Source organism: Pecten maximus, chromosome 3 (genome assembly GCF_902652985.1).
Source record: "Pecten maximus chromosome 3, xPecMax1.1, whole genome shotgun sequence".
Taxonomy (NCBI): Eukaryota; Metazoa; Mollusca; class Bivalvia; order Pectinida; family Pectinidae; genus Pecten; species Pecten maximus.
The window spans coordinates 39,346,633-39,372,751 of NC_047017.1; the positions used below are offsets into that span (position 1 = coordinate 39,346,633).

A 26,119-nucleotide genomic window follows, 5' to 3' on the forward strand; every position below is an offset into this window, starting at 1 on the left:
CTTCCCGCTTCTATATAATATATGAGATGATACCCGAAACCTTGTTTTTTTTGTTGTTTTTTGTTGTTGTTTTTTTTAACCAAATTCATTTGAGAAAAGTATATAATCTGGCTCGTGGTAGAGTCTACAAACTCTCTATGCCAGTCTTGTATAAATATGTCTCGTCCCCTTGATTGGAATAATGATAAGATACATCAATATCTCAAACTCATTTTTCAAGCCAAACACAACCAAAACTCTGAGTACATAATCATAACATGTTCTTCCCTACTTTAATTTATGGTACGAGAAGTTTCCACTTGCGTGTAAAGCTCTTTACATATAGACTTAACCAGTACATTCCTTTGGTTATGCGCGATTTTTAACGATATTTAATAACCTTGGTGTATTTGATGTACACATAGAGGACTTAGTTGGAGATAATTCCTCTGTTCTCAATGAATTTAAAATATTGGTGCATATATTTATATGCCTTTTTCAAGTTTTAAACGCTGAACGTCCTATTGCACAATAAAATAATATAATAATGTTTGTTAACGAGAACAGGATGTCGACCATTATCTTCCCCACAGCCTTCATCAAAGTGATGATAATGTTTCCCCCTACAAATTATCAGAAAAATAGTAAACAAAGAAACGAAACCTTCATACATTATTGGCTGTCCAGTCCTACCAATACAATAGGCCCAGATTGATATTATGTAATATTCTTGGCAATATGCAGGGCACCTGCTTTCTAGCAGACACTAGTACATGAGAGGAATTGTGTGTTATACAAGGCCTTGTTATTGAAGTAATTAATCACCAGGTCAATCAATGATACTATAAAACACGTTTTTTTCATCTTAGATGTATTGATTGCTGCCTTTGGTAACTGAAGATGTACGTTGCCATGTGAACGTCATATTAATGGCAAAGAAGAGTGCACGTGACTTAGGGTGGGAAAAAAACGAACGAAAATCAAACAATGTTTAATTAAATTTAATCATCTTAATATAAATGGAAGAGAAGAACTGATCATAGTATCATGTTTATTGACAAACCGATATTTTATACGGTAACAACAAAAAACAAACCAACAAAACGTTTTGACGAGGGAAGTAATAGTTCCCTAGAATCAACAATAGCAACATACTGTCAAACTGTATTATCTCGATCTCTAAAGACTCTACTTAACTCAAATTTAAACCTCAGTTTTGACAGTAAAATCTATACTTGGTTTCCTAGAATATTTGGAATATCTCGAAATATTTCCGTGACTCCAATATCTTCGATATAACGAGGGTTGACTGTACCCAAAACTACATAAACAAAATCTGTCCATCATATATACCCTGGCATTGATAACATCATATATACCCCGAAATTGAATAGATAACATCATATATACCCTGGTATTGAATTGATAACATCATATATACTCTGACATTGAATTGATAACATCATATATACCCTGGTATTGAATTGATAACATCATATATACCCCGATATTGTATTGATAACATCATGTATATCCTGGTATTGAATTGATAACATCATATATACCCTGGTATTGGATTGATAACATCATATATACTCTGACATTGAATTGATAACATCATATATACCCTGGTATTGAATTGATAACATCATATATACCCCGATATTGTATTGGTAACATCATGTATATCCTGGTATTGAATTGATAACATCATATATACCCTGGTATTGAATTGATAACATCATATATACCCCGATATTGTATTGATAACATCATGTATATCCTGGTATTGAATTGATAACATCATATATACCCTGGTATTGAATTGATAACATCATATATACCCCGATATTGTATTGATAACATCATGTATATCCTGGTATTGAATTGATAACATCAGATATACCCTGGTATTGAATTGATAACATCATATATACCCCGATATTGTATTGATAACATCATGTATATCCTGGTATTGAATTGATAACATCATATATACTCTGACATTGTATTGATAACATCATATATACCCTGGTATTGTATTGATAACATTATGTATATCCTGGTATTGAATTGATAACATCATGCATATCCTGGTATTGAATTGATAACATCATATATACCCTGGTATTGAATTGATAACATCATATATACACCGATATTGTATTGATAACATCATGTATATCCTGGTATTGATTGATAACATCATATATATATTCTGACATTGAATTGATAACATATATTCCCCGACATTGAATTGATAACATCATATATAACCTGGGTTGATAACATCATACATACCCTGGATTGATAACATCATACATACCCTGGATTGATAACATCATATATACCCTGGATTGATAACATCATACATACCCTGGATTGATAACATCATATATACCCTGGATTGATAACATCATACATACCCTGGATTGATAACATCATATATACCCTGGATTGATAACATCATACATACCCTGATATTGAATTGATAACATCATACATACCCTGGATTGACATCATCATATATACCCTGGTATTGAATTGATAACATCATACATACCCTGGATTGATAACATCATATATACCCTGGATTGATAACATCATACATACCATGATATTGAATCGATAACATCATACATACCCTGGATTGATAACATCATATATACCCTGGATTGATAACATCATACATACCCTGGATTGATAACATCATATATACCCTGGATTGATAACATCATACATACCCTGGATTGATAACATCATACATACCCTGGATTGATAACATCATATATACCATGATATTGAATCGATAACATCATACATACCCTGGATTGATAACATCATATATACCCTGGATTGATAACATCATACATACCCTGGATTGATAACATCATATATACCCTGGATTGATAACATCATACATACCCTGGATTGATAACATCATACATACCCTGGATTGATAACATCATATATACCATGATATTGAATCGATAACATCATATTTACCCTGGTGTTGAATCTATAACATATGTACCCAGGTGTTGAATCAATAACATCATATATACCCTGGTATTGAATTAATACGATCATATTTTAGAATACATCATTTTAAATATATTCAGATATATAGACATTCGCCAGTTAAAAAGACCCCGTTATAGAAAACCCAAAGATTTACTATACATGTTTACTACATATATACCCGGCAATAACAGACACCTACTCTCATCATACCAAGAGATCTATCAGTTACAGAGTCATTCTAATTATACCCAGAGATTTATCAGCTACAGAGAGTCATTCTAATTATACCCAGAGATCTATCAGTTACAGAGAGTCATTCTCATTATACCCAGAGATTTATCAGTTACAGAGAGTCATTCTAATTATACCCAGAGATCTATCAGTTACAGAGTCATTCTAATTATACCCAGAGATCTATCAGCTACAGAGACCCACGCTAGTTATACCCAGAGATTTATCAGTTACAGAGACACACTCTAATTATACCCAGAGATCTATCAATTACAGAGAGTCATTCTAATTATACCCAGAGATTTATCAGCTACAGAGGCCCACTCTAATTATACCCAGATATTTATCAGCAAACAGAGACCCACTCTAATTATACCCAGAGATTTATCAGCTACAGAGGCCCAATCTAATTATACCCAGAGATTTATCAGCTACAGAGGCCCAATCTAATTATACCCAGAGATTTATCAGCTACAGAGACACACTCTAATTATACCCAGAGATTTATCAGCTACAGAGGCCCAATCTAATTATACCCAGAGATTTAGCAGCTACAGAGACCCAATCTAATTATACCCAGAGATTTATCAGCTACAGAGGCCCACTCTAATTATACCCAGAGATTTATCAGCTACAGACACACTCTAATTATACCCAGATATTTATCAGCTACAGAGACACACTCCAATTATACCCAGTGATTTATCAGCTACAGAGGCCCACTCTAATTATACCCAGAGATTTATCAGCTACAGAGACCCACTCTAATTATACCCAGAGATTTATCAGCTACAGAGACCCAATCTAATTATACCCAGATATTTATCAGCTACAGAGACACACTCTAATTATACCCAGATATTTATCAGCTACAGAGACCCAATCTAATTATACCCAGAGATCTATCAGCTACAGAGACCCACTCTAATTATACCCAGAGATTTATCAGCTACAGAGGCCCAATCTAATTATACCCAGAGATTTATCAGCTACAGAGGCCCAATCTAATTATACCCAGAGATTTATCAGCTACAGAGACACACTCTAATTATACCCAGAGATTTATCAGCTACAGAGGCCCAATCTAATTATACCCAGAGATTTAGCAGCTACAGAGACCCAATCTAATTATACCCAGAGATTTATCAGCTACAGAGGCCCACTCTAATTATACCCAGAGATTTATCAGCTACAGACACACTCTAATTATACCCAGAGATTTACCAGCTACAGAGACCCAATCTAATTATACCCAGATATTTATCAGCTACAGAGACACACTCTAATTATACCCAGATATTTATCAGCTACAGAGACCCACTCTAATTATACCCAGAGATTCATCAGCTACAGAGGCCCACTCTAAATATACCCAGATAATTATCAGCTACAGAGGCCCACTCTAATTATACCCAGAGATTTATCAGCTACAGAGACCCACTCTAATTATACCCAGAGATTTATCAGCTACAGAGACACACTCTAATTATACCCAGAGATTTATCAGCTACAGAGACACACTCTAATTATACCCAGAGATCTATCAGCTACAGAGACACACTCTAGTTATACCCAGATATTTATCAGCTACAGAGGCCCACTCTAGTTATACCCAGATATTTATCAGCTACAGAGACACACTCTAGTTATACCCAGATATTTATCAGCTACAGAGGCCCACTCTAATTATACGAAGAGATTTATCAGCTACAGAGACCCACTCTAATTATACCCAGAGATTTATCAGCTGCATTGATTCACTCTAAATATACCCGGAAATTTATCAGCTACAGGGACCCATTCTCATTACAACAGAGATTCAACTATTAGATGACCTTATTTTAAACATACATATGATTCAACAATTATAGGAATTTTGTTGTAATCATGCCCAATATTTAGCATAACAGGGACCAATCCTAATTATATTCTGAGATTTAACTGATTCTAATCTTTAAAAAATATTGAGACCCATTACTATCATACCTAGAGATTCAACAGATACATGAACTCATTATCTTAATATACCCAAACCCCACTCCGATTTTCCACTGCATTGATAGAAAGTCCACTGTTCAATATCATTTATCATGACAAACCCATTATTGACTCATTGTTTTATTTTTCTTTATGTTGTGAGATACAACAAATATATTCAAACATTTTGCGTTGTTGCAGTTCGTTTTTGTTTAAAACATTGCGAGTTATACACACTAAGTGCGAGTAAACGTTATTAAACAAGAATCCTATTCATGAAAGAAGTAGTTCCACTAGGTGGCCGGTGCCATTGACTCCTCCAGTCATTTTAAAGTGGACGGAACTTTATTTTATATTTTTTCCCAAAGAAGTATATATATATTTTCCCCCAAAAGAAGTATGAAAAAAATGAGAAAGCAGCATTCTGCGTATAAACAGCAAAAAATTTACTCTGTATAGATAAAAATTATACGATGACGTACTCGGACATTTAGCTATATATTTTCGGCTAAAAATTGTTAGGATCGCTAAACCATCCAGTTAATATATCTTCATTGTCCTTTAGCCAGTCAATATTCATCTGGATCCGATTCAGACTAGCTTTTACATCTCTTTGGCAACAACTAGTGTCGACTGAATTGAAGAAGTTCTGCACCTAAACAAGTAAATATTATCATATAAGAGAAGAATATATATTTCAAGTTAAGTCACAGACATATACATACAAACGATGTTGTAAAATACATGTGTACTGTTAATAATTCCTTCGGTTTGATAGATGGTATTTATGGATTTTCGGGGCTAGTATAATTAGAGTTGAGAAAAACAGCATGAAATTCGGTAAAGTTATATTTCACTTTAAATTCATAAAAGACAGTTTAAATGAAAAATACTTCAAAAAGGTAGTATCAAGCGTCCGTCTAGATTTTAAATAGATTTCTGTTAGGTTCTCTAATCACATTGGTATATTGAAACTAGACCGGATGTCAGGAAAGTCATGGCAACATACCTGCACGTACTCTTCTTCAGTGGAGAAAGATGATGTAACACTTCTGACAATACTTGGTAGGACGAACATTGAATTGGAAAACCTGCATAAAATCAAATAAAATTTTGACACATTTTTGACACAAGCTGAATTATTCGTTATGAAAATAAAGATTGAATTATGATTTTAAGTATTCTCCAGATGACTAAAACTTGAATTATTTCATTCTTACCATTTCATAATGCTGTCCCAATTTTCTACAACAAACTGCCATACCAACCGCTGTCCTCCGGGGTTAGAGGATGCTTCCTGGATTAGTATGAGCATATCTTGGTGCCGGATAACGTTGTCTTTGGCTGCTGATTCAAACAACCTGACAACAGAGGGACAAATATAAAAAAAAAAATAATATAAATTCACCAGGTCCGTCTTTATTTCATAAACCAACAACACAACACCGGTCCAACTGGTCCAACCGTTTTGACCGCAAAAACAAAAACGGCCCTGGAAAATACTGTTAAGAATCAACCCTTCATCAACCTGATAATATAATAAACAGTCTGACCGGGGAATACCGTTAAGTATCAACCCTTCATCAACCTGATAATATAATTAACAGTTTGACCGGGGAATACCGTTAAGTATCAACCCTTCATCAACCTGATAATATAATTAACAGTTTGACCGGGGAATACCGTTAAGTATCAACCCTTCATCAACCTGATAATACAGTTAACAGTCTGACCGGGGAATACCGTTATGTATCAACCCTTCATCAACCTGATAATATAATTAACAGTTTGACCGGGGAATACCGTTAAGTATCAACCCTTCATCAACCTGATAATACAGTTAACAGTCTGGCAGGAGAATACCGTTAAGTATCAACCCTTCATCAACCTGATAATACAGTTAACAGTCTGACCGGAGAATACCGTTAAGTATCAACCCTTCATCAACCTGATAATACAGTTAACAGTCTGGCAGGAGAATACCGTTAAGTATCAACCCTTCATCAACCTGATAATACAGTTAACAGTCTGACCGGAGAATACCGTTAAGTATCAACCCTTCATCAACCTGATAATACAGTTAACAGTCTGACCGGGGAATACCGTTAAGTATCAACCCTTCATCAACCTGATAATACAGTTAACAGTCTGACCGGGGAATACCGTTAAGTGTCAACCCTTCATCAACCTGATAATATAGTTAACAGTCTGACCGGGAAATACCGTTAAGTATCAACCCTTCATCAACCTAATAATACAGTTAACAGTCTGACCGGGGAATACCGTTAAGTATCAACCCTTCATCAACCTGATAATACAGTTAACAGTCTAACCGGGGAATACCGTTAAGTGTCAACCCTTCATCAACCTGATAATATAGTTAACAGTCTGACAGGAGAATACCGTTAAGTATCAACCCTTCATCAACCTGATAATGTCTAAAGCTTCATTCAAAACGAACAATAGGGTTTGTTTCAAATTAAATCAATTCACCTATAAAATGCAAATATCAAATGTAAGATGTGGTGTCTTCCTAACAATTGTAATTTTTACCATATGCCAACATAATTCCACAGATCTACTTCCTCCCTAAAGTGTGACAACATGAATGGCACCGACACTTTCTCTACCAAAAGTGTAAATCCGTAAATACCATGACATAGATATACTAATGTACATATATAATTCTGTTCCTTTAGTATCCTTTACCAGTGAAGAACTCTGCCGTGACTTGTATGACACAATGCGACCAGTAGCTTGTGTTTCTCTGATGGAACTTGAGAGTTGATGTACTTTTCGAGGACGTAATTCGACTCCTGTTCTCCACCATACTGCGTAGCCGCCCGGTATATTTCATCCTTCAGATTCATGTTCAGCCTGAAACAGAAACGAAGACCATCCCGAGATACAATCTACATTAATGTATATGTCAGATATGAAGTTATTGGTTTCCAGTCAAAACTCAATGTCACTCAACGTCGTATTTACTACCAAATACACTGTATAAACAATTGTCGCAAATATAACGATATCTAACTCAGTTATCCTGTAAATATCCTACTTCTGTATCGACATTGACCGTAGGTAACTCGTTGTTATATGTGTTTCAGTCACTACCTTTTTGGATAAGTCACTAAGGTTATCACTTAGAAATACAAATGTTTAGGACTGAAAACATCATCTTATATAGCCCGCAACGTAACGTTGTTGTTATCATCAATGAGCAACCATGACATCACAGACATCATGTTAACATGAATCCAAGGTTGCTATTTTACAACAAATTAAATACACGGAATCGTGATGGACTAACTTACATCTTCCCGTGCCTCATCCAAACTTCAAATATTTTCCTGCCTTTTTCTATGATTGATCTGTGCCCGAAGACTAATCCATGTTTAACTGCAGTTGATCGTAGATATCTGATGTAGCAAAACAAACAGGGAAATATAGGAGAAAAGTAGAGACAATAGAAATTCAGGTTCAAGTTTTCAGGTATTATAATCATGGTTATTTGAAGACTGCTTTAACTGTTCCCAGTAAGATAGAAATGACGAATGTCGTCAATAAAGCATAAGACGCTTACTCTTCCAGGCCATTTGGTCTTTTGATCTTTGCTCACTTTCAATGATCTCCGTGCAAATCTGTTGTATTTTTTTTTTGTTTTTTGTTTTTTTTTGTGATTGATTGTCTTTGCTCCACTAACATTGGATTAAAATTACTTCTTTTTTGCACATCTTCGATCTTTGCTTTTCTTTTAAGAAGGCGAAGAATGCAATTTCAGTGATTTTGTACTTGGTGTCAAAGTGTCTCATTTGAATTATGACAAATAATACATTTACTTCTCCGGCTGTGACCCAGTGTCCTTCCATCCAAGTTTAGAAAGCACAGGATGCATTAAACCTTCAGTGTATTTCTATAAACACAAACAATATAAACCCTGTATGCATCCTTGACATTTGGAATTCACAGAAAATAATACATACTTTGCACATGAAAAATAAAAAGGTACGGGAGGCAAACCTAAACTTCTATTGTGGATTAATTTTATTACAGTTCGTTTGTATACTTGTATGAACAACAATAAACATCATTTCATAGATCGTATAAAAACGATTTGCTAAAACATATTACGTCTAATACTATTTGAAATTGGCCATATGCTTTTATTGGATTCTTATTAGCTTGAGGTTGGATAAAAGCTTTAAATAATTTTGCTGCTCAGTTATAATAGTTTCATATTCTTATACAGACCTGGATCTTATCATAAACAGCTTTGTTTCTTAGGCGCTCCCCGATAAACCGAAGGCAGTTTAACGCGACACTCCAGGGGAGGTAATCCCTTTCATGTATCAGGTATTTTGTCATATCTAATGCGATTGTTTGTGATACTTTGTTGGCTCTAAAACAATTGTATAAATTATAGATTATTATTAAAATTCACAACTTGCATTAATACTGAAAAAGTACTTTAAGTATTGGTTGCAAATTCATGATTACATAAGAATCCCAGATAACATCATATATTCTAGAAATGTTTGTGTTTTCCTTCAAATAGTAGGCTAGTGAATTGTTACGGCATAAACGGCGGCGTGTTTCGTTTAAAGGACTTATTTACAACTACAAGTAAACTGAAAACTACCTGGCGAGGAAGCACACGTCGTCGATGAGACCAGCTCGATCAGCCGTGGAAAATACCTGAAGGAAAAACAATTACAATTTCTGTCAAAAGTTGGGCTATTTTACATCTAGTAACAAGTAAGTTCGAAATTATCCATGAACAGAAAGGGGCCCTAACAAGATTCCACGGGTCTATTTAATGGTGAAAAGATCTATTAGGGTATTTGCTGTTCTACTCATTTCAGTAGATCACTGATTTTTCTTATGTAAAATTACTTTCGAAACAATAACAGTGTTTCACTTTTATAAAACAGTGACATACTTCAATAATTCATATACTGTAGATCTATTATAAAATATACAAGGTTTGGTTTTAAATCCCAATTTGCACCGTTTCGAAACCGATGTAGCGCAAAATTAAGACCCCATGAATAAGTTCCTGGTACAAAAATGCGAAAATTTGACACAGCAAAAGTAAAGCACTTTACAGTATTTGAAAGCATGCTACTGTAAAAAGCTTTGTGACATCAATACACTGTCAACAAGAGTGCATATTATCCATGTAAAATTTTATTACTAAATTTTAAATTAGACTATATGAGTTATGGAGCTATTGTATAGTTCTAAAAAAAGACTTTGACCTTGACATACTATATTCTTTGCTAACAGTGACATACCGTGTGGTTTTCATTGAGTTGTTTTATAAGAGCTCGCCAGTTTCTCTCCTCGTAGTTGACACGGTAGTAACCATACATCCCATAATTACCCTTCAGCCATTTTACTTGGTCATGATCAGCTGGAAACTTCAATACTACAAATGAAGTTGTTATTCAGTTAATTACGACTATAATGTGTCATCCTTCTTACGGTATATCAGTAATAACATTATAGACTGCTGAATCAGGCATGTGTTTTTAGTCTTGTATGGTCGCCTCTGATGTCATATAGAATAGTAACATCACCTCTGAGGTCATATAGACTTATAACATCAAAATAGTTCAGACTGAGGTTATATATAATAGTAACATCACCTCTGAGGTCATATATACTAATAACATCACAAAAGTCCAGACTGAGGTTATATATAATAGTAACATCACATCAATTCATCTATAGATCTATATTTACTATAGTCCTGTTAAACTAGTGATTCTATTGACAGACATATTACGACTACAATAACACTGTAAACACTATCGATATATAATGAACTGGCACTTCAAGATATATACATGTTTGAACTACATGTACACATGTCATACAGGTAGTTGTACTGACCTCCAGAGTCTGGGTGTATGGTGAGGAGTTGGTTGGAGATACCGCTTGTCTTTGCCACAGCATACCTGAATGGTATGTACCACTTGTAACTGTCAGAAATTAAAAAAAAAAAAATTAGAAGAAAAACCTTGATATTACACCTGACTTTTAATCAGTTTCTCCGTTTATAGCATGAAGAAATCTTTATCCGTCATCGTAAACGGAATTCTAAAGTGATACCATTTACCATGTAAAAGGATGATAAAGGTGTAGCAGTGTGGCTTATAAGGAACTTTGTCGGTATCGTACTTTTAAGCTATTTTGTTTTCATGAAGAAAAGCATTACTTGATTTGACGCTAGTTAAGGGAGAGGAATAGTAGTCATAGTTTTGTGACCTTTTACATGTAAAACCTAAAAAGTATGTGTTTACTTGAATGAACTCGATGGTCCTACTCGGCCAAGTAGGAATCGTTCTTGTGAAACCTGCACAAATTCCTCACTGCTGCTCATCGTGACGACTGGGTAGCCCATTTGTTTGGTCCACGTGTCCATAATTGTAGACACATCGATATGTGTTAAACCCTAATACAGAAACAAGGAAAAACTGTGTTCAAAGTGATATAGGATTGTACAAAAGACACAAGATATTAACATCTTTCAATTCAAATATAGAGGGAGATGTAGGAGAGCTAAATTAAACTGTATCCTATAACTGTTTCGTTATTCTAGGACTCGTTAGTGATGCCGCATGCATAAAATGTCTTTTTTTTTCTTCTTCTTTTATTTAAACATATTCATTGTTAAACTTCTATCAAAAAATTAGGCGCAAGTTTTCAACTTATCTACGCATTCTGTCAATCTACATTTACACATAGAAGACTAGTGACACAATGAAAAAAATATTCCTACAATAATGAATAAGTGTTAACATCAAAATCGGTTGCTGATTTAATAAATGTGTACACTTATCTAAATAAATTTGAAATAAGGTCCACGGTAAGGTTCGGTCAACCAAACAAGATTGTTTCTAATTTGAATTCAACATTTAAAAAGTTAAAATTTTAGATAAGGATATCCCTTTCATTTATAAAAAGACGACATTCTATAAAAGCAGTAAAAGACATTCTCACAAGGGTTACCACATGTACATGCAGCATTATTTACAAGATTTGCTCTAAATTGATCAGAATTAAGGGAACTACATTGGTGTCTGATCCTTGTATGCAAACCATTTATCTTACGATCACCGACCCAAAACTACATAGGTGGGGAAGACTGTAGATCTGACTTTAAAGGGACTTTAGATTTTCACTTAAATGATATATAAAAAAAGGTATGAGATTTTAAATGATGTAAAAAGTTATGCACTTTTTGTTAATTACATGTACATGTATATGATGAATACACCTAATGTATGCAATGAACGCACTGCATCATTTAAGGCATTGCAACTGTGAAGAGTAGAAGGTATGAACGAAAAGTTGGTAAGAGAGAGTCAACATTGAGAAATCCTGTAGTTATTATTGTTTCACAGACCATAGGGATTGTTTTCACCACTGATAGGTGTCACAGAATCAGAATCACAATTAATAAGAAGTTCAATCCAGTTATAAGTGTATAAGAGGTAATTTGCTCTTGAACAGAAGCAGTACAACCACCGTGATCACTTCGTGACCTGCCGATAGTTACTACAGATGAATCAATGTAGGAAATCGAGTCTGGTAAAGTGTGAATGCCTAGATGACGACTGAGGAACGAAATAAAAGTCAGAATTTTTATTAATAAATTTCATTTTCAATATTGGGTTTCAAAAGAACGCAAAAAAAGTACATGCATATACTCTGAACCGTGCCAGTTTTTATTCTGATTTAAAAAACAGTTATGGACAGAAAACTATGTGTATTCTGGTGTATTTCGTACGTCACCTGAACAAATATAGTTTTCGTTTGTTCGTCACATTATTTCAATTTTGAATACGACGGCACGTGCTATAATAAGCTTATGTTATGTAATGTTTTTATACGACGGCACGTGCTATAATTAAAGGTTATGTCAGGTAATGTTTCATACAACGACACGTGCTATAATCAGGTTATGTTAGGTAATGTTTCATAAGACGTCACGTGCTATAATCAGGTTATGTTAGGTAATGTTTCATAAGACGTCACGCGCTATAATAAGGTTATGTTAGGTAATGTTTCATACGACGTCACGTGTTATGATAAGATTGTGTTAGGTAATGTTTCATACGACGACACGTGCTATAATCAGGTTATGTTAGGTAATGTTTCATACGACGACACGTGCTATAATAAGCTTATGTTAGATAATGTTTTTATACGACGGCACGTGCTATAATAAGGTTATGTTAGGTAATGTTTCATACGACGACACGTGCTATAATCAGGTTATGTTAGGTAATGTTACATAAGACGCCACGCGCTATAATAAGGTTATGTTAGGTAAAGTTTCATACGACGTCACGTGTTATAATAAGATTGTGTTAGGTAATGCTTCACTCACCGTAAATGTATCCCATAAGTCCTTTGTTCTTGCGTTGCTATACTTGTATGTGTTGAGGTATGTTTTAATTTTCCACCAGAAATTGTCTTCACCAATAAAGTTACTCAACATGCGGATCAATGATGAACCCTAGGTTAAAATGTTAACATTTTCTATGTACAAATAATACCATGATTCATACAATGCTATTTCTCAGGGTACTCCGGCTTTCCTCCACCTTCAAAACCTGGCACGTCCTTAAATGAACCTGGCTGATAGGACGTCATACAATGATTATATATACAAACTCTACCATGATACATACAACGCTATACTCCTGTATATACAAACTCGACCATGATACACACAACGCCATACTCCTGTATATACAAACTCGACCATGATACACACAGCGCCATACTCCTGTACAATACGAAACCACAATGATACCGTAGTACATTGAGGCTTTATATATCTGACGAATTTTAAAATAATAGTAATAAATCATAATTATCTATTCATTCCACGTTGTTCATCACAGATGGCACATCACATTAGAAGGGCTAGCATTTTATGAAATTTTAAGCTGAAAAGTGTTCCGTACTTTTCTCAGCCATAGATAGGATTGAAACTGGTGAATCCTTAAAGCTAATAAACATAATAAGTATTGTCTACGAGTTATGACTGTATACAATACAGTTTGACATCACTTATTTGGCTATGCAACCCTAATCAGCAAAATATCCATTCTTTGTATAGTACTTTGCATAGTAATTTGTATAGTATCTATTTCTAATTAGATTCGAAGCGACCTTAGTGATCTGAGCGAAATTGGCCACATTATGCTGACTAATTTGAGAGAGGTTATATAGTAAACTTCTAACTTCTGTGGCATCATGTACCTACCTTACCGTAGGAGATAGAATCAAACAGGGTTCCAACTGCACTTGGGTCTGATACCGTCACCGTGATGGGATGCGAGTTCCCTTCGCAGTCGTAGGCCATGGACTTGATCATTTCGTTCTGTACAAACCGGTCCATCTAAGTGCACGTCAGATATGTATGGGGATAATGGGGAGAAATATATGTTACAATCAACAAAGTAAAAAAAATGCTATTTTCTCGTCAATGGCTAAGACATGAAAAAAATGTGATTGATAGAGAAATGTTTGTTTAATTTTAGTATAAACAACAAACAAAAAAACTGAAGAGATACAATCTGTGACGTAATCTATACAGTACGAGCAATGAATTCACATAAAACTGTATCATAGTGCTGCTCTTTTCTTCAAGGACAGGATTATAAGGTGTGGAAATTCGGAGCGAAAAGAAAGATATTCTATTTCCTTATCAAATGTTTTATTTTTTTATTCCAACCGTGCAACTTTTTATATAAGAACTTGGCATACTGGATAACGTCAAACCTCGGGGACTAACATCCACCAAGCAGTGTATACCGCCCAGCAATGTGCGCATCTAAACAGGTTTGTTTGCTACTAAATACAAGGAAATTTCAACTTTCAGGACCGTCCATTTTGTATAATTTTTTTTTTTTTTTGCTTTTTTTATATATATATATATATATATAAATTCAATAAATCTCCTGTTTGACTGTAATTTTCCTAATCTTACCCATTGCGCGATATTTTCATGGGTTTTAAATAAGATATTATGAGTGCCACATGTGGAGAATGGCAAGCTCTGATTGTGTGCTCGTACGAATAACTGTATTTGTAATTCTTATGATTTGATGGGGTAATTTTCATTTTTTAAATTACCTTCACACTCAAGACAATCTGCAATACAGATTAATTTGTAATTCACAAACTACACTATCTATGTTAATATAAGGTTGGTATAACTAGATAATGTGTATGTAGTAAACATAGGGTTTCAAATTTTTTTCGTCAATATTGGCACGACTGCCTTTTCAGTGTTCATGGATGGAATGTACATTATCAACTTTGTATCATGAAGCGAGGGTTTAAACTTATCAAATTCAAAATAATTAAATTCAGTTAACATTTTGCTCAACTAGCAGTTATATCCAACCAAGGGGACAGCCAAAGTTACACGACTTCTTAAAGTTGATCTGGTCTCATCAGATAGGATCATTTCTCTGAGGTAAGAGGGAGTGTTGCATATTAGAATCTTATAAAGAATAGCGACTCTTTCATGGTCTTGCGGCAAGAGTATCGCATGTTCCTTGTACATCTTCGCTATCTCGGAATAAGCTTCGGAATCCCTTTAGTGTATGAATAGATTAATAAACAATTATGTTTGTAATGGGGTTACATTGACAATTGCATAGTCCTATACCTGGACCTACCATAGTGAAGGAGGGGTCAGTTTTATTGACCCCCAAATACTCTATAAAGGTTGCAAAACCTTCATTTAACCAAAGGTCATCCCACCACTTCAAAGTCACCAGGTTTCCAAACCACTGAAGAAAAAGATAACAAAACATATTAAGTCATACATCAGATTAAAATGCCAAGATACATATTCGTCGTCCCCAAAACGATCCAATACTACATACAGTTTTAAGGAACAGGAGATGCCAGATTGATTGATTGATTGGACGCTATTCCGATCAAAATGCTTCCAATACTGATGACAAAGGACAATTGGACATGGCGCTAAATTAAGATTGCACCAATTAAGCATTCTATATAATATTTCTATCATAAATTATCTGGTTGAACCAATTCATCATAGCATTAACCAGTTAAAATTTGATAATTTGCTAAAACTGGAGTGATAAATATTAGCACGTTAACAGTATACTGAGTGATTGATTGACTTGTCCCTATGATCATTTTTGGCCACACAATATTAAGCTATATAAGGTATATGGAATTTTAATAGGGCTGGGCTATGTGGAATTCTATATAAAATATATAAAGTTCTCATATTTGTAACTTGGAAGTACAGTATTTGTCACAAATAGATTTGAAATCCGAACATTCGATCATAAAATGTGCAACGATGAAGTGGGAGTCACATGAATTTTATACAGGGGTGTCTTTCCGTTTTGAAAGGTGTGAATGGGTAAGATAAGAATGTCCAGTGCGGAGTCGAGTGATAACCACTTCCTCCCGGCGATGTTTTCGCATTTGAGGCGGTGCACCAATACTTGACTTGATTTGGAATGGTTTATTGTTTGTTTTAAGAGACCATCGCTGCTGCAAATGGTCCTGTATGACTGTTAAATTATCGGTCTAATGTCTGTATGTGGCAATGTTAATATTGTGGGATGCTTGGTTACAGCATTATTGGCTGCAGTGTCGGCTCTTTCATTCCCTCGGATACCGACATGTCCCGATATCTAAAGGAGACTGAGTTAGTTCACATTTCTTTGAAATCAGACTTTGAAGAACTGACAGTGAATATGAGCATATGACTGCTCTTCTGATGTTGTGCTTGTGTCAGTTTTTGTTAGATACCTGGTGAGCTAGTTCATGGGCTATAACCGTGACGACATACTCTCGGTCGATAGCAGAGGACTGCTTCGGATCGTACAGAAGGGCAGATAGGCGGAAGGTAATCAGACCCCAATTTTCCATCGCACCAGCCGCAAAGTCAGGAATGGCAATAAGATCTGTGACAAAACCAGTATATGAGGGTTTTAATTGTAACTGAGTACAAAGATAACACTATGTACAGTAGCTGCAAAGATATACGAATTACTAGCTCAGAAAATAAAGCCCTTATGTTCCTACCCTGTTTAGGTAGTGGGTAGCTGATTCCAAACAGCTTGTTGTAGAAGTTGAGGACTTTGATGGCTGTATTCAGGGCAAGGTTCGTCTGGTGAATCTGATGAGGTGGAGCGTATACGCTCACCTGAATAAGAAAATGAAAGGGGTAGTGTTATTAAATTTTGTGGTCTGAAGTAGGATAATGCAAAGGGCTGCATTTACAATTCTTAATTCACAACGCCCTACCTGCACGAGATAGAAATAATAATGACGCACTCGATTAATCCATGATGGAAACTAAATTTGATTACCAACAATTAACTTCTTGTTTTCTTTGGCTTAAAGTGACGTTCTCGACACAAGTTTTCAATAGATTTGAGTATCTCTTACTAAACACTCTTCTTCGAAATGTGATTTTTAAATATCTTGTTTTAAAATGAACTTCAACTTGCATTTTATTTTCATAAGTTCAGATTTTTGGTAAAGTTTCCCCATTTATTTCAATACATCAGAGATATACAATACAAAGTAAACGATGTACCTTTGTGCCCTGTAAGGTGGTCCCAGTCACACTGGCATAGTCACACACGATAAAGGCCACTAGATAGGTACTCATCGTGACAGTCTGCTGGAAGGTGTCCACAAACAGGTCCTTACCGTATCGGGTAGATGTGAGGCGTGGCATGTTAAATAAGGATATCATATCCTTAGAACGAATGATGGATACGTTGAACTTAGCTTTCATATCTGGTTCGTCGAAACAGGGAAATGCTTCTCTTGCTCCTGTCGGTTCAAATTGTGTTGTAGCAAGATATCTAAGGAACCAATATTGGGAAGCGTTACTTTATAATCCTCTTTGTATTCATCGTTATATTCATCTGTATAATCCTCTTTATATTCATATTCATCTTTACATTCATCTTTATATTCATATTTATCTTTATATTCATATTCATCTTTATATTCATTATATTCATATTCATCTTTATATTCATATTCATCTTTATATTCAACTTTATATTCATCTTTATATTCATATTCATCTTTATATTCATATTCATCTTTATATTCATCTTCATGATCTTCTTCATATTCATCGCTATGTTCATCTTCATATTATTCTTTATAACCGTCTTTATATTCATTTTAATATACTTCTTCTTATTCATATTTAAGAGAAAAATATTTTAAAACAAAAGTGAATATCGCCCCTAAATTTAAATCATATAAGGAACAAAGTTTTCACCCCAGGGGAAAACAACGACCCCTACATTGTACATACGGCAATTATGTTTCTTATGATGGCGAGAGCATGGTCATCAAACCATTAGGCATTAACTCCATACATTTGAGTGGTTTTGAGAAATTCTTATCACCCACGTACACGTACAAAACCGAACGAAGTGTTTCAAAGAACATAACTGTAACGTTATTACTCATACAACCCTTGTAATGATACATAACTTACACATAACTTACACATACAGCCACTGTATAATGACACATAACGTACACATACAGCCATAGTAATGATATACATTGTATAACTTACACATACAGCCACTGTATAATGACACATAACGTACACATACAACCACTGTAATGATACATAACTTACACATACAGCCACTGTATAATGACACATAACTTACACATACAACCACTGTATAATGACTCATAACGTACACATACAGCCACTGTATAATGACACATAACTTATACATACAGCCACTGTATAATGACTCATAACGTACACATACAGCCACTGTAAAATGACACATAACGTACACATATAACCACTGTATAATGACACATAACTTACACATACAACCACTGTATAATGACTCATAACGTACACATATAACCACTGTATAATGACACATAACTTACACATACAACCACTGTATAATGACACATAACTTACACATACAGCCACTGTATAATGACACATAACTTACACATACAACCACTGTATAATGACACATAACTTACACATACAGCCACTGTATAATGACACATAACTTACACATACAGCCACTGTATAATGACTCATAACGTACACATACAGCCACTGTATAATGACACAACTTACATATACAGCCACTGTATAATGACACATAACTAACACATACAGCCACTGTATAATGACACATAACTTACACATACAGCCACTGTATAATGACACATAACTTACACATATAACCACTGTATAATGACACATAACTTACACATACAACCACTGTATAATGACACATAACTTACACATACAACCACTGTATAATGACACATAACTTACACATACAGCCACTGTATAATGACACATAACTTACACATACAGCCACTGCATAATGACACATAACGTACACATACAACCACTGTATAATGACACATAACTTACACATACAGCCACTGTATAATGACTCATAACGTACACATACAGCCACTGTATAATGACACCTAACTTACACATACAACCACTGTATAATGACACATAACTTACACATACAGCCACTGTATAATGACACATAACTTACACATACAGCCACTGCATAATGACACATAACGTACACATACAACCACTGTATAATGACACATAACTTACACATACAACCACTGTAATGACACATACCGTACACATACAACCACTGTATAATGACACATAACTTACACATACAGCCATAGTAATGACACATAACGTACACATACAACCACCGTATGATACATAACTTACACATACAACCACTGTATAATGACTCATAACGTACACATACAGCCACTGTATAATGACACATAACTTACACATACAACCACTGTATAATGACTCATAACGTACACATACAACCATAGTAATGACACATAACGTACAAATACAACACTTGTAATGATATATAACTTACACATACAACCATAGTAATGATATATAACTTACACATACAACCATAGTAATGATATATAACTTACACATACAACCATAGTAATGATATATAACTTACTTTACAACTCCCTCTGGTGTAGTGTAATTGCTGAGGTATAGTCCTGACAGTTTTTTCTCCAACTTTCCCCGGAAGGTCAAGATAATGTTGACCTTGCTTCCCTTTGTCAAAGGCTCGTCCATCTGAAGGATATGCATTTGAAGTTTTCGACATTCGTACCTGTTCTTCACGTGCCCAATCTTCAGTGTGAGGCCATCTTCACTTCCAATCGTCACTTTAGTTGATAGTATGTTCAGTTGTGCCCCGTGCAGTATGATCAACGGAGTCTGTTTCTTAATGATAGTTTTAATTTCAACAATGCCACTAAACGTTTTCTCTTTGAAATGTGGATATATTAAGATGTGATATTCCAAGGGACTGATATTCCTGGGAAGTCTCAAGCTTTGCCAGGGAAATTCGTTTCCCATAGTATCATTGAATATGGTGGTCTGGGAGTATCGTCGTACATTTTGTAATTGGGAGAGTCGTGAGTCGGACCTTTCGAACACAACAATGAGTGTGACAATCAAGATGAGGAAGGTCGTTGTCATGACAGCATGTTTGTACCTCTGTTCCCATGACGACTTGTCGGCAGCTTTCCTGTTTTGACTCATACCTGTAATAGGTATGCCATAAAAAGCGAAATTAGTTTCACGTTCTGGAATTAAGAAATACTTTACCATTCACTTAGATGTAACTCTATTTTAACACATTAAATCTAGTAGAATTTCATCATAGAAGTATCATATTTTAATCAAATTTAATTTTGTTTTTGTTGTACAAAGCTTACCTAATCAAGATTTCATCGAGATGATGTTCATTGTAGGCAGCTTCATTTTATTCGTCAAAGTCGGTGATAATTTTAGATACATTTTATCCGTCGAATTAGGTGCTTATTTAGATAAACCTGAGTCTTACGTTTTGGAATTCATTTTATTCGTCGAAGTCGGTAATAATTTTAGATAAACTCGACTCGCATGTATTGGAATTCATTTTATTCGTCGAAGTCGATGATAGTTTTAGATTGAATTCATTATATTCGGTAACTACACTCTGTCACTCCATTAGACAAATGACCAAGAAAGTGTAGAGAGTTTTGATGTGTACGAGACTATAAACGGTCAGGTATTTTAGTCTACATTATTGAAAAACTCCGTAATTCCGTCAACACTAATCAAATCCTCAGGTATTTTCATCTTCCCTATTAACCAATCAAATCTGCAGATATTTTCGTCCATATTGATAAAATCCTCGGGTATTTCCGTCTTCACTATTGAAATACACGGTTATTCTGTTAACACTAATCAAATCCTCGGGTATTTCCGTCTTCACTATTAAAATTCTCTGTTATTCCGTCTACATTATCAAAATCCTCAGTAATTCCGTCTACATTATTAAAATCCTCTGTAATTCCGTCGACACTAATACAATATTCGGGTATGTTCGTTTACACTATCTCATGACACTTGAGGTGGTGAATAGTTTACCAAGCCTATTTCATAGCATTTGGCTTGAAAATATCGTGCTCTCTGTGTTCACAAAGACGGACTCCAGCTATTCTCCCAATCCAAGGAGGGGTTACAGTTCTTACATCCTCTTTTACACACACATTTCGCGTCTTACTATGATTTTGAAAGTCCTGCAAGGTTTCATGGATGTTACGATGCCCAACATATCCTGTGGTTGATTTCGGATAACTTTTTTTCGGAGAATGACTACCCACCCTTTTATACTTAGTATTCCCTTGGTGGTCATACTTTCTTTGAATAAAGTTGTTTATTTACTTCAAATGTGCTCATCCAGGTATCAACATCTACTCTTAGCGCAACGGACGTCATTTTCCTGTTGTTCTGTGACAGTACAAGCGCACGTTCGTACAATGTCTTCTGGTAAAAGGGGCGTTGAGAATGAAAGTTGAGGTTTCTGTCGGCGTGTCATTTTTCTATAGAAAAATACGTTGACTCTGCCGTCAGCTTTTTGACAAGTTTTTTTTAAAAAGGCAGTCGATTTGTACATTTTTTTTTTCAATTTCAATTTATTTACAAACGCGGCGTATCTTGGGCGTACAACTCCTCGTACAATTTAACAACTTACATTGTATTATCTTGTACGCAAACTTAGTATCTTGTACTACGTGCAATTTACTTTGTTGTATTTTGTACGTATAACTTAGTTTCTTGTACGTGCGATTTAGTATCTTTTACATATAACTTAGTATCTTGTAAGTACATCTTAGTATCTTGTAAGAAGAACATTGTATCATGTAAGAACAACATTGTATCATGTAAGTACAACATTGTATCTTGTACGTACAACATTGTATCTTGTACGTACGACATTGTATTTTGTACGTGCAACTCAGTATCTTGTAAGAACAACATTGTATTTTGTACGTACAACATTGTATCTTGTACGTAAAACTCAGATTCTTGTAAGAACAGCATTGTATCTTGTACGTACAACATAGTATTTTGTACGTACAACTTAGTATATTGTACGTACAACTCAGTATCTTGAACGTACAACATAGTATCTTGTACGTACAACATTGTACGTGTAGAATAGATAAGATTATAACATTAACATGACATTGTACATGTGATATTTGAATGTAACTGCGAACACTTTAAACCTGTACGCTTCGCTGGTCTTTTGTCTGATGATAGTGACCGAAATGTTACACAAATTTCCAATATTAAACAGCTCACTAGTCTGAGGAAAATGTTGTTTAATGTTAAGAAAAGATCAGCGTAGATTGATAATTATGAGTAGCGAACAGCAATTTTATGGAAAAAGAGTTGTGACATGACTATAAAAGAATAGAAATGTCCGTTTCAGATAGGAAGATATTCTCATTAACTGTATTGGGTATTAATTTTTTGTTGCATTTATAGATTTGTATAATTAGCAGTCATCCTGTTATCATTTTCCTTCAATTACATCCTGTTTTAACACCCATTATACGAGTTACTCGCAAACCGGTGTTCGTCACATTCGTCTATTTATAGTATATGAAGAAGAGTGAGAAAAATGACAATGGCACACGAAGTAGTTATTGATTATCTCGTCAGTCTAGTGACTGAATCTTGGGAACAAATTCCTACATGGCTTCTCTATGTTGTATTGGCAGTACATTTTTATTGCGTGCCTTAAAAATATATAAATTAAAATTAAAATTTGATTGAAGATTATTCTTTGTGTTTAAAGCCTGCGACGATAGCATTAAGTCAATTTAGCATTTCACAAACTTGTTATTACTTCAATACACTCGTATTCATCCGATTGTTCTCTGTATTGTTCTCTGTAAACAATGAACCAATGTTGTCGTTCTAAAGTTCCGTTTGATATTGACTACTGGGGGGATTTTGCGATGAAGAGTCAGTCATTACATTACAGTAAGTGAGGATACAACGAATTAATCAAGTTCTCGATAAATATAAAATCAATAAAGAAGACATAAAGAAAAGTTTTAAATGTTGTTGTATTGTTAACATTGTAGAGATAATTTTTGGAACCGGGGATGTAATAAATGTAGTTAATTCCATTTGTGCGATATAAGGTTTGTCATTTTTCGTAACTTTCTATTCCTAGCTAACAATATTACGAATCCTTGAGAAATTGTACTGTACGTAATATGAATGATATTGTAGAAGTATTTCGATTTTGTTTCATTCTGAAATGCCAACGTTACTTTTATATGCATTTTGAAAAGTTATTAGTTAAAAAGGCCAAGCATATTTTAGATTGATACAATTATGTAACGGTAAATACTATTTATCGTAAAGAAGAAAAAAAAGGCCAAAAGATATAAAAGCGACTAATTAAAGAACTGTATTACCTTACTGTTTATGCTCTCCGACTGCACTGTCTTTCATGTTTTCATTGTTTACATTGTAAATATCAGGAGAATGTGTATATAGTGTAAGAATGATGAGTCGGAAGACTCGAAGTTGATAAAGAACTTCGGAACTTAAACTTATGTAACTATAGCAGCACAACACGTAATTCAAAGTATATGTTATGTATGTATAAAACCATAAATTATAGATAAATAAACCACAAACCTTTAAGAAACGATTCCTTGTTAGCATCGTCAGGCATCGCTGTTGTTTCCTTCGTAAACCCCAAACAGCTGGAACGTGCGTTGGTGTTGTAGATTAACAGATTAACGTCACGTCATGTTCATCTGAAAATATAACATATAATGATGATGGTAGATCTATAATATACACAGTTGTTTGACTATATCACATATAATCACCTATATTTTACATATATAGAAGATATTACATTTTTTTCACGCTTTCATACGTCAAAAATGAAAAATTCTGAGATACACTGCATTGATCCCACGCTAAATGGAAGCTCGCGTAAGATTCTGTACGAAATAACAATTTTAGTTTTGATCAACAATTTTCATAAATGTGACATCTGTCACATGAGTGTTTCATGTCGTTTCATGTTTTACATATCTTTATTAGATCGATAATACACATAAATAACACAAACCTGCTGTTACCTATATACATGGCCGATACTGATGATACATTTTGAATCAACTGTATTTAAAACAGATATATGTCATTTGTGCTACACATCACCTTTATTTTCATCAACACCGGAAAGTACTGCCTGCCTCAGACATACTTTTAGTAGATCATAATATAGAATAGGCCAAGTATGTTGAAATATTAATAAACCAGCATTTATCGTTCTCCTTCATACTCGGCGTTTAAGAGATTGTGTTCACATAGATGTGTACAAGTCCCTGAGAAGACGAGACAGCTATTATCGTTGGGTTTAGGTTTCGAAAATGATGCTCCCTACAACATTGAAAATTATGAGTTAAAAGTTTCAAAACCTCAGATTTTTTTCGTCGCAGCCGAAACTGTTGTGCAGCAACAACAGATTGAAATCCTAGTCCCTTGGTTACAAGGACGACATTTCTAAGAAATACTAAACCATCTATAATACATTACATCTACTTTGCATCAGTAACTCTATCAAAATACTTAACAATGTACATACAAACAATAGCCTTTTCCTTTGACAACACTTCTCACATCCATCAAACCAACGTCAAGTGTACTTGTCCGTTATTTCGGCTCATGGCATCACAACGCGTCCTCTAGGAGAGATATAACATTGAGGGCCTAGAGAGTAACGAGAGAAACCGCAGGTACACTAATTATCATATAGGGAACAATAGGGGCACCAGGTACACTAATTATCATATAGGGAACAATAGGGGCACCAGGTACACTTATTATCATATAGGGAACAATAGGGGCACCAGGTACACTTATTATCATATAGGGAACAATATGGGCACCAGGTACACTAATTATCATACAATGGAAAAAAGCACCAGGTACACTAATTAGTATATAGTGAAACAATAGAAGCACCAGGTACACTAATTATCATATAAGGAAACAATAGAAACACCAGGTACACTAATTATCATATAAGGAAACAATAGAAGCACCAGGTACACTAATTATCATATAAGGAAACAATAGAAACACCAGGTACACTAATTATCATATAAGGAAACAATAGAAACACCAGGTACACTAATTATCATATAAGGAAACAATAGAAGCACCAGGTACACTAATTATCATACAGGGAAACAACAGGGGCACCAGGTACACTAATTATCATGTAGGGAAACAATAGAAGCGCCGGGTACACTAATTATCATATAAGGAAACAATAGAAACACCAGGTACACTAATTATCATATAAGGAAACAATAGAAACACCAGGTACACTAATTATCATATAAGGAAACAATAGAAGCACCAGGTACACTAATTATCATATAAGGAAACAATAGAAGCACCAGGTACACT

At 34.7% G+C, this 26,119-nt stretch overlaps 1 protein-coding gene across 1 annotated transcript; it reads right to left on the bottom strand.

Annotated features, from left to right (window-relative positions):
* Positions 1-1,013: 1,013 nt before the first annotated feature.
* LOC117324135 (endoplasmic reticulum aminopeptidase 2-like) lies at positions 1,014-24,444 on the bottom strand. The gene is made up of 19 exons (XM_033879805.1): positions 24,326-24,444; positions 20,283-20,877; positions 17,831-18,104; positions 17,314-17,434; positions 17,038-17,192; positions 15,921-16,034; positions 14,498-14,632; positions 13,613-13,741; positions 11,520-11,671; positions 11,110-11,198; positions 10,509-10,642; positions 9,854-9,909; positions 9,466-9,613; positions 9,054-9,127; positions 8,529-8,633; positions 7,921-8,088; positions 6,432-6,572; positions 6,221-6,302; positions 1,014-5,866 (listed from the first exon to the last, which is right to left on the bottom strand). The coding sequence occupies exons 1-19, from the start codon at positions 24,360-24,362 to the stop codon at positions 5,720-5,722; spliced, it is 2,856 nt and encodes a 951-aa protein (XP_033735696.1). The 5' UTR covers positions 24,363-24,444; the 3' UTR covers positions 1,014-5,719.
* Between the last annotated feature and the right edge of the window lie 1,675 nt (positions 24,445-26,119).

Coding starts and splice junctions, on each gene's coding strand:
- LOC117324135 (XM_033879805.1), bottom strand. CDS start 24,362: ATGCCTGACGATGCTAACAAGGAATCGTTTCTTAAAG. Junction 10,643..11,109: donor CATACACCCAGACTCTGGAG/GTCAGTACAACT, acceptor CTTCATTTGTAG/TATTGAAGTTTCCAGCTGAT. Junction 8,089..8,528: donor TGGATGAGGCACGGGAAGAT/GTAAGTTAGTCC, acceptor TTTCTGTTTCAG/GCTGAACATGAATCTGAAGG.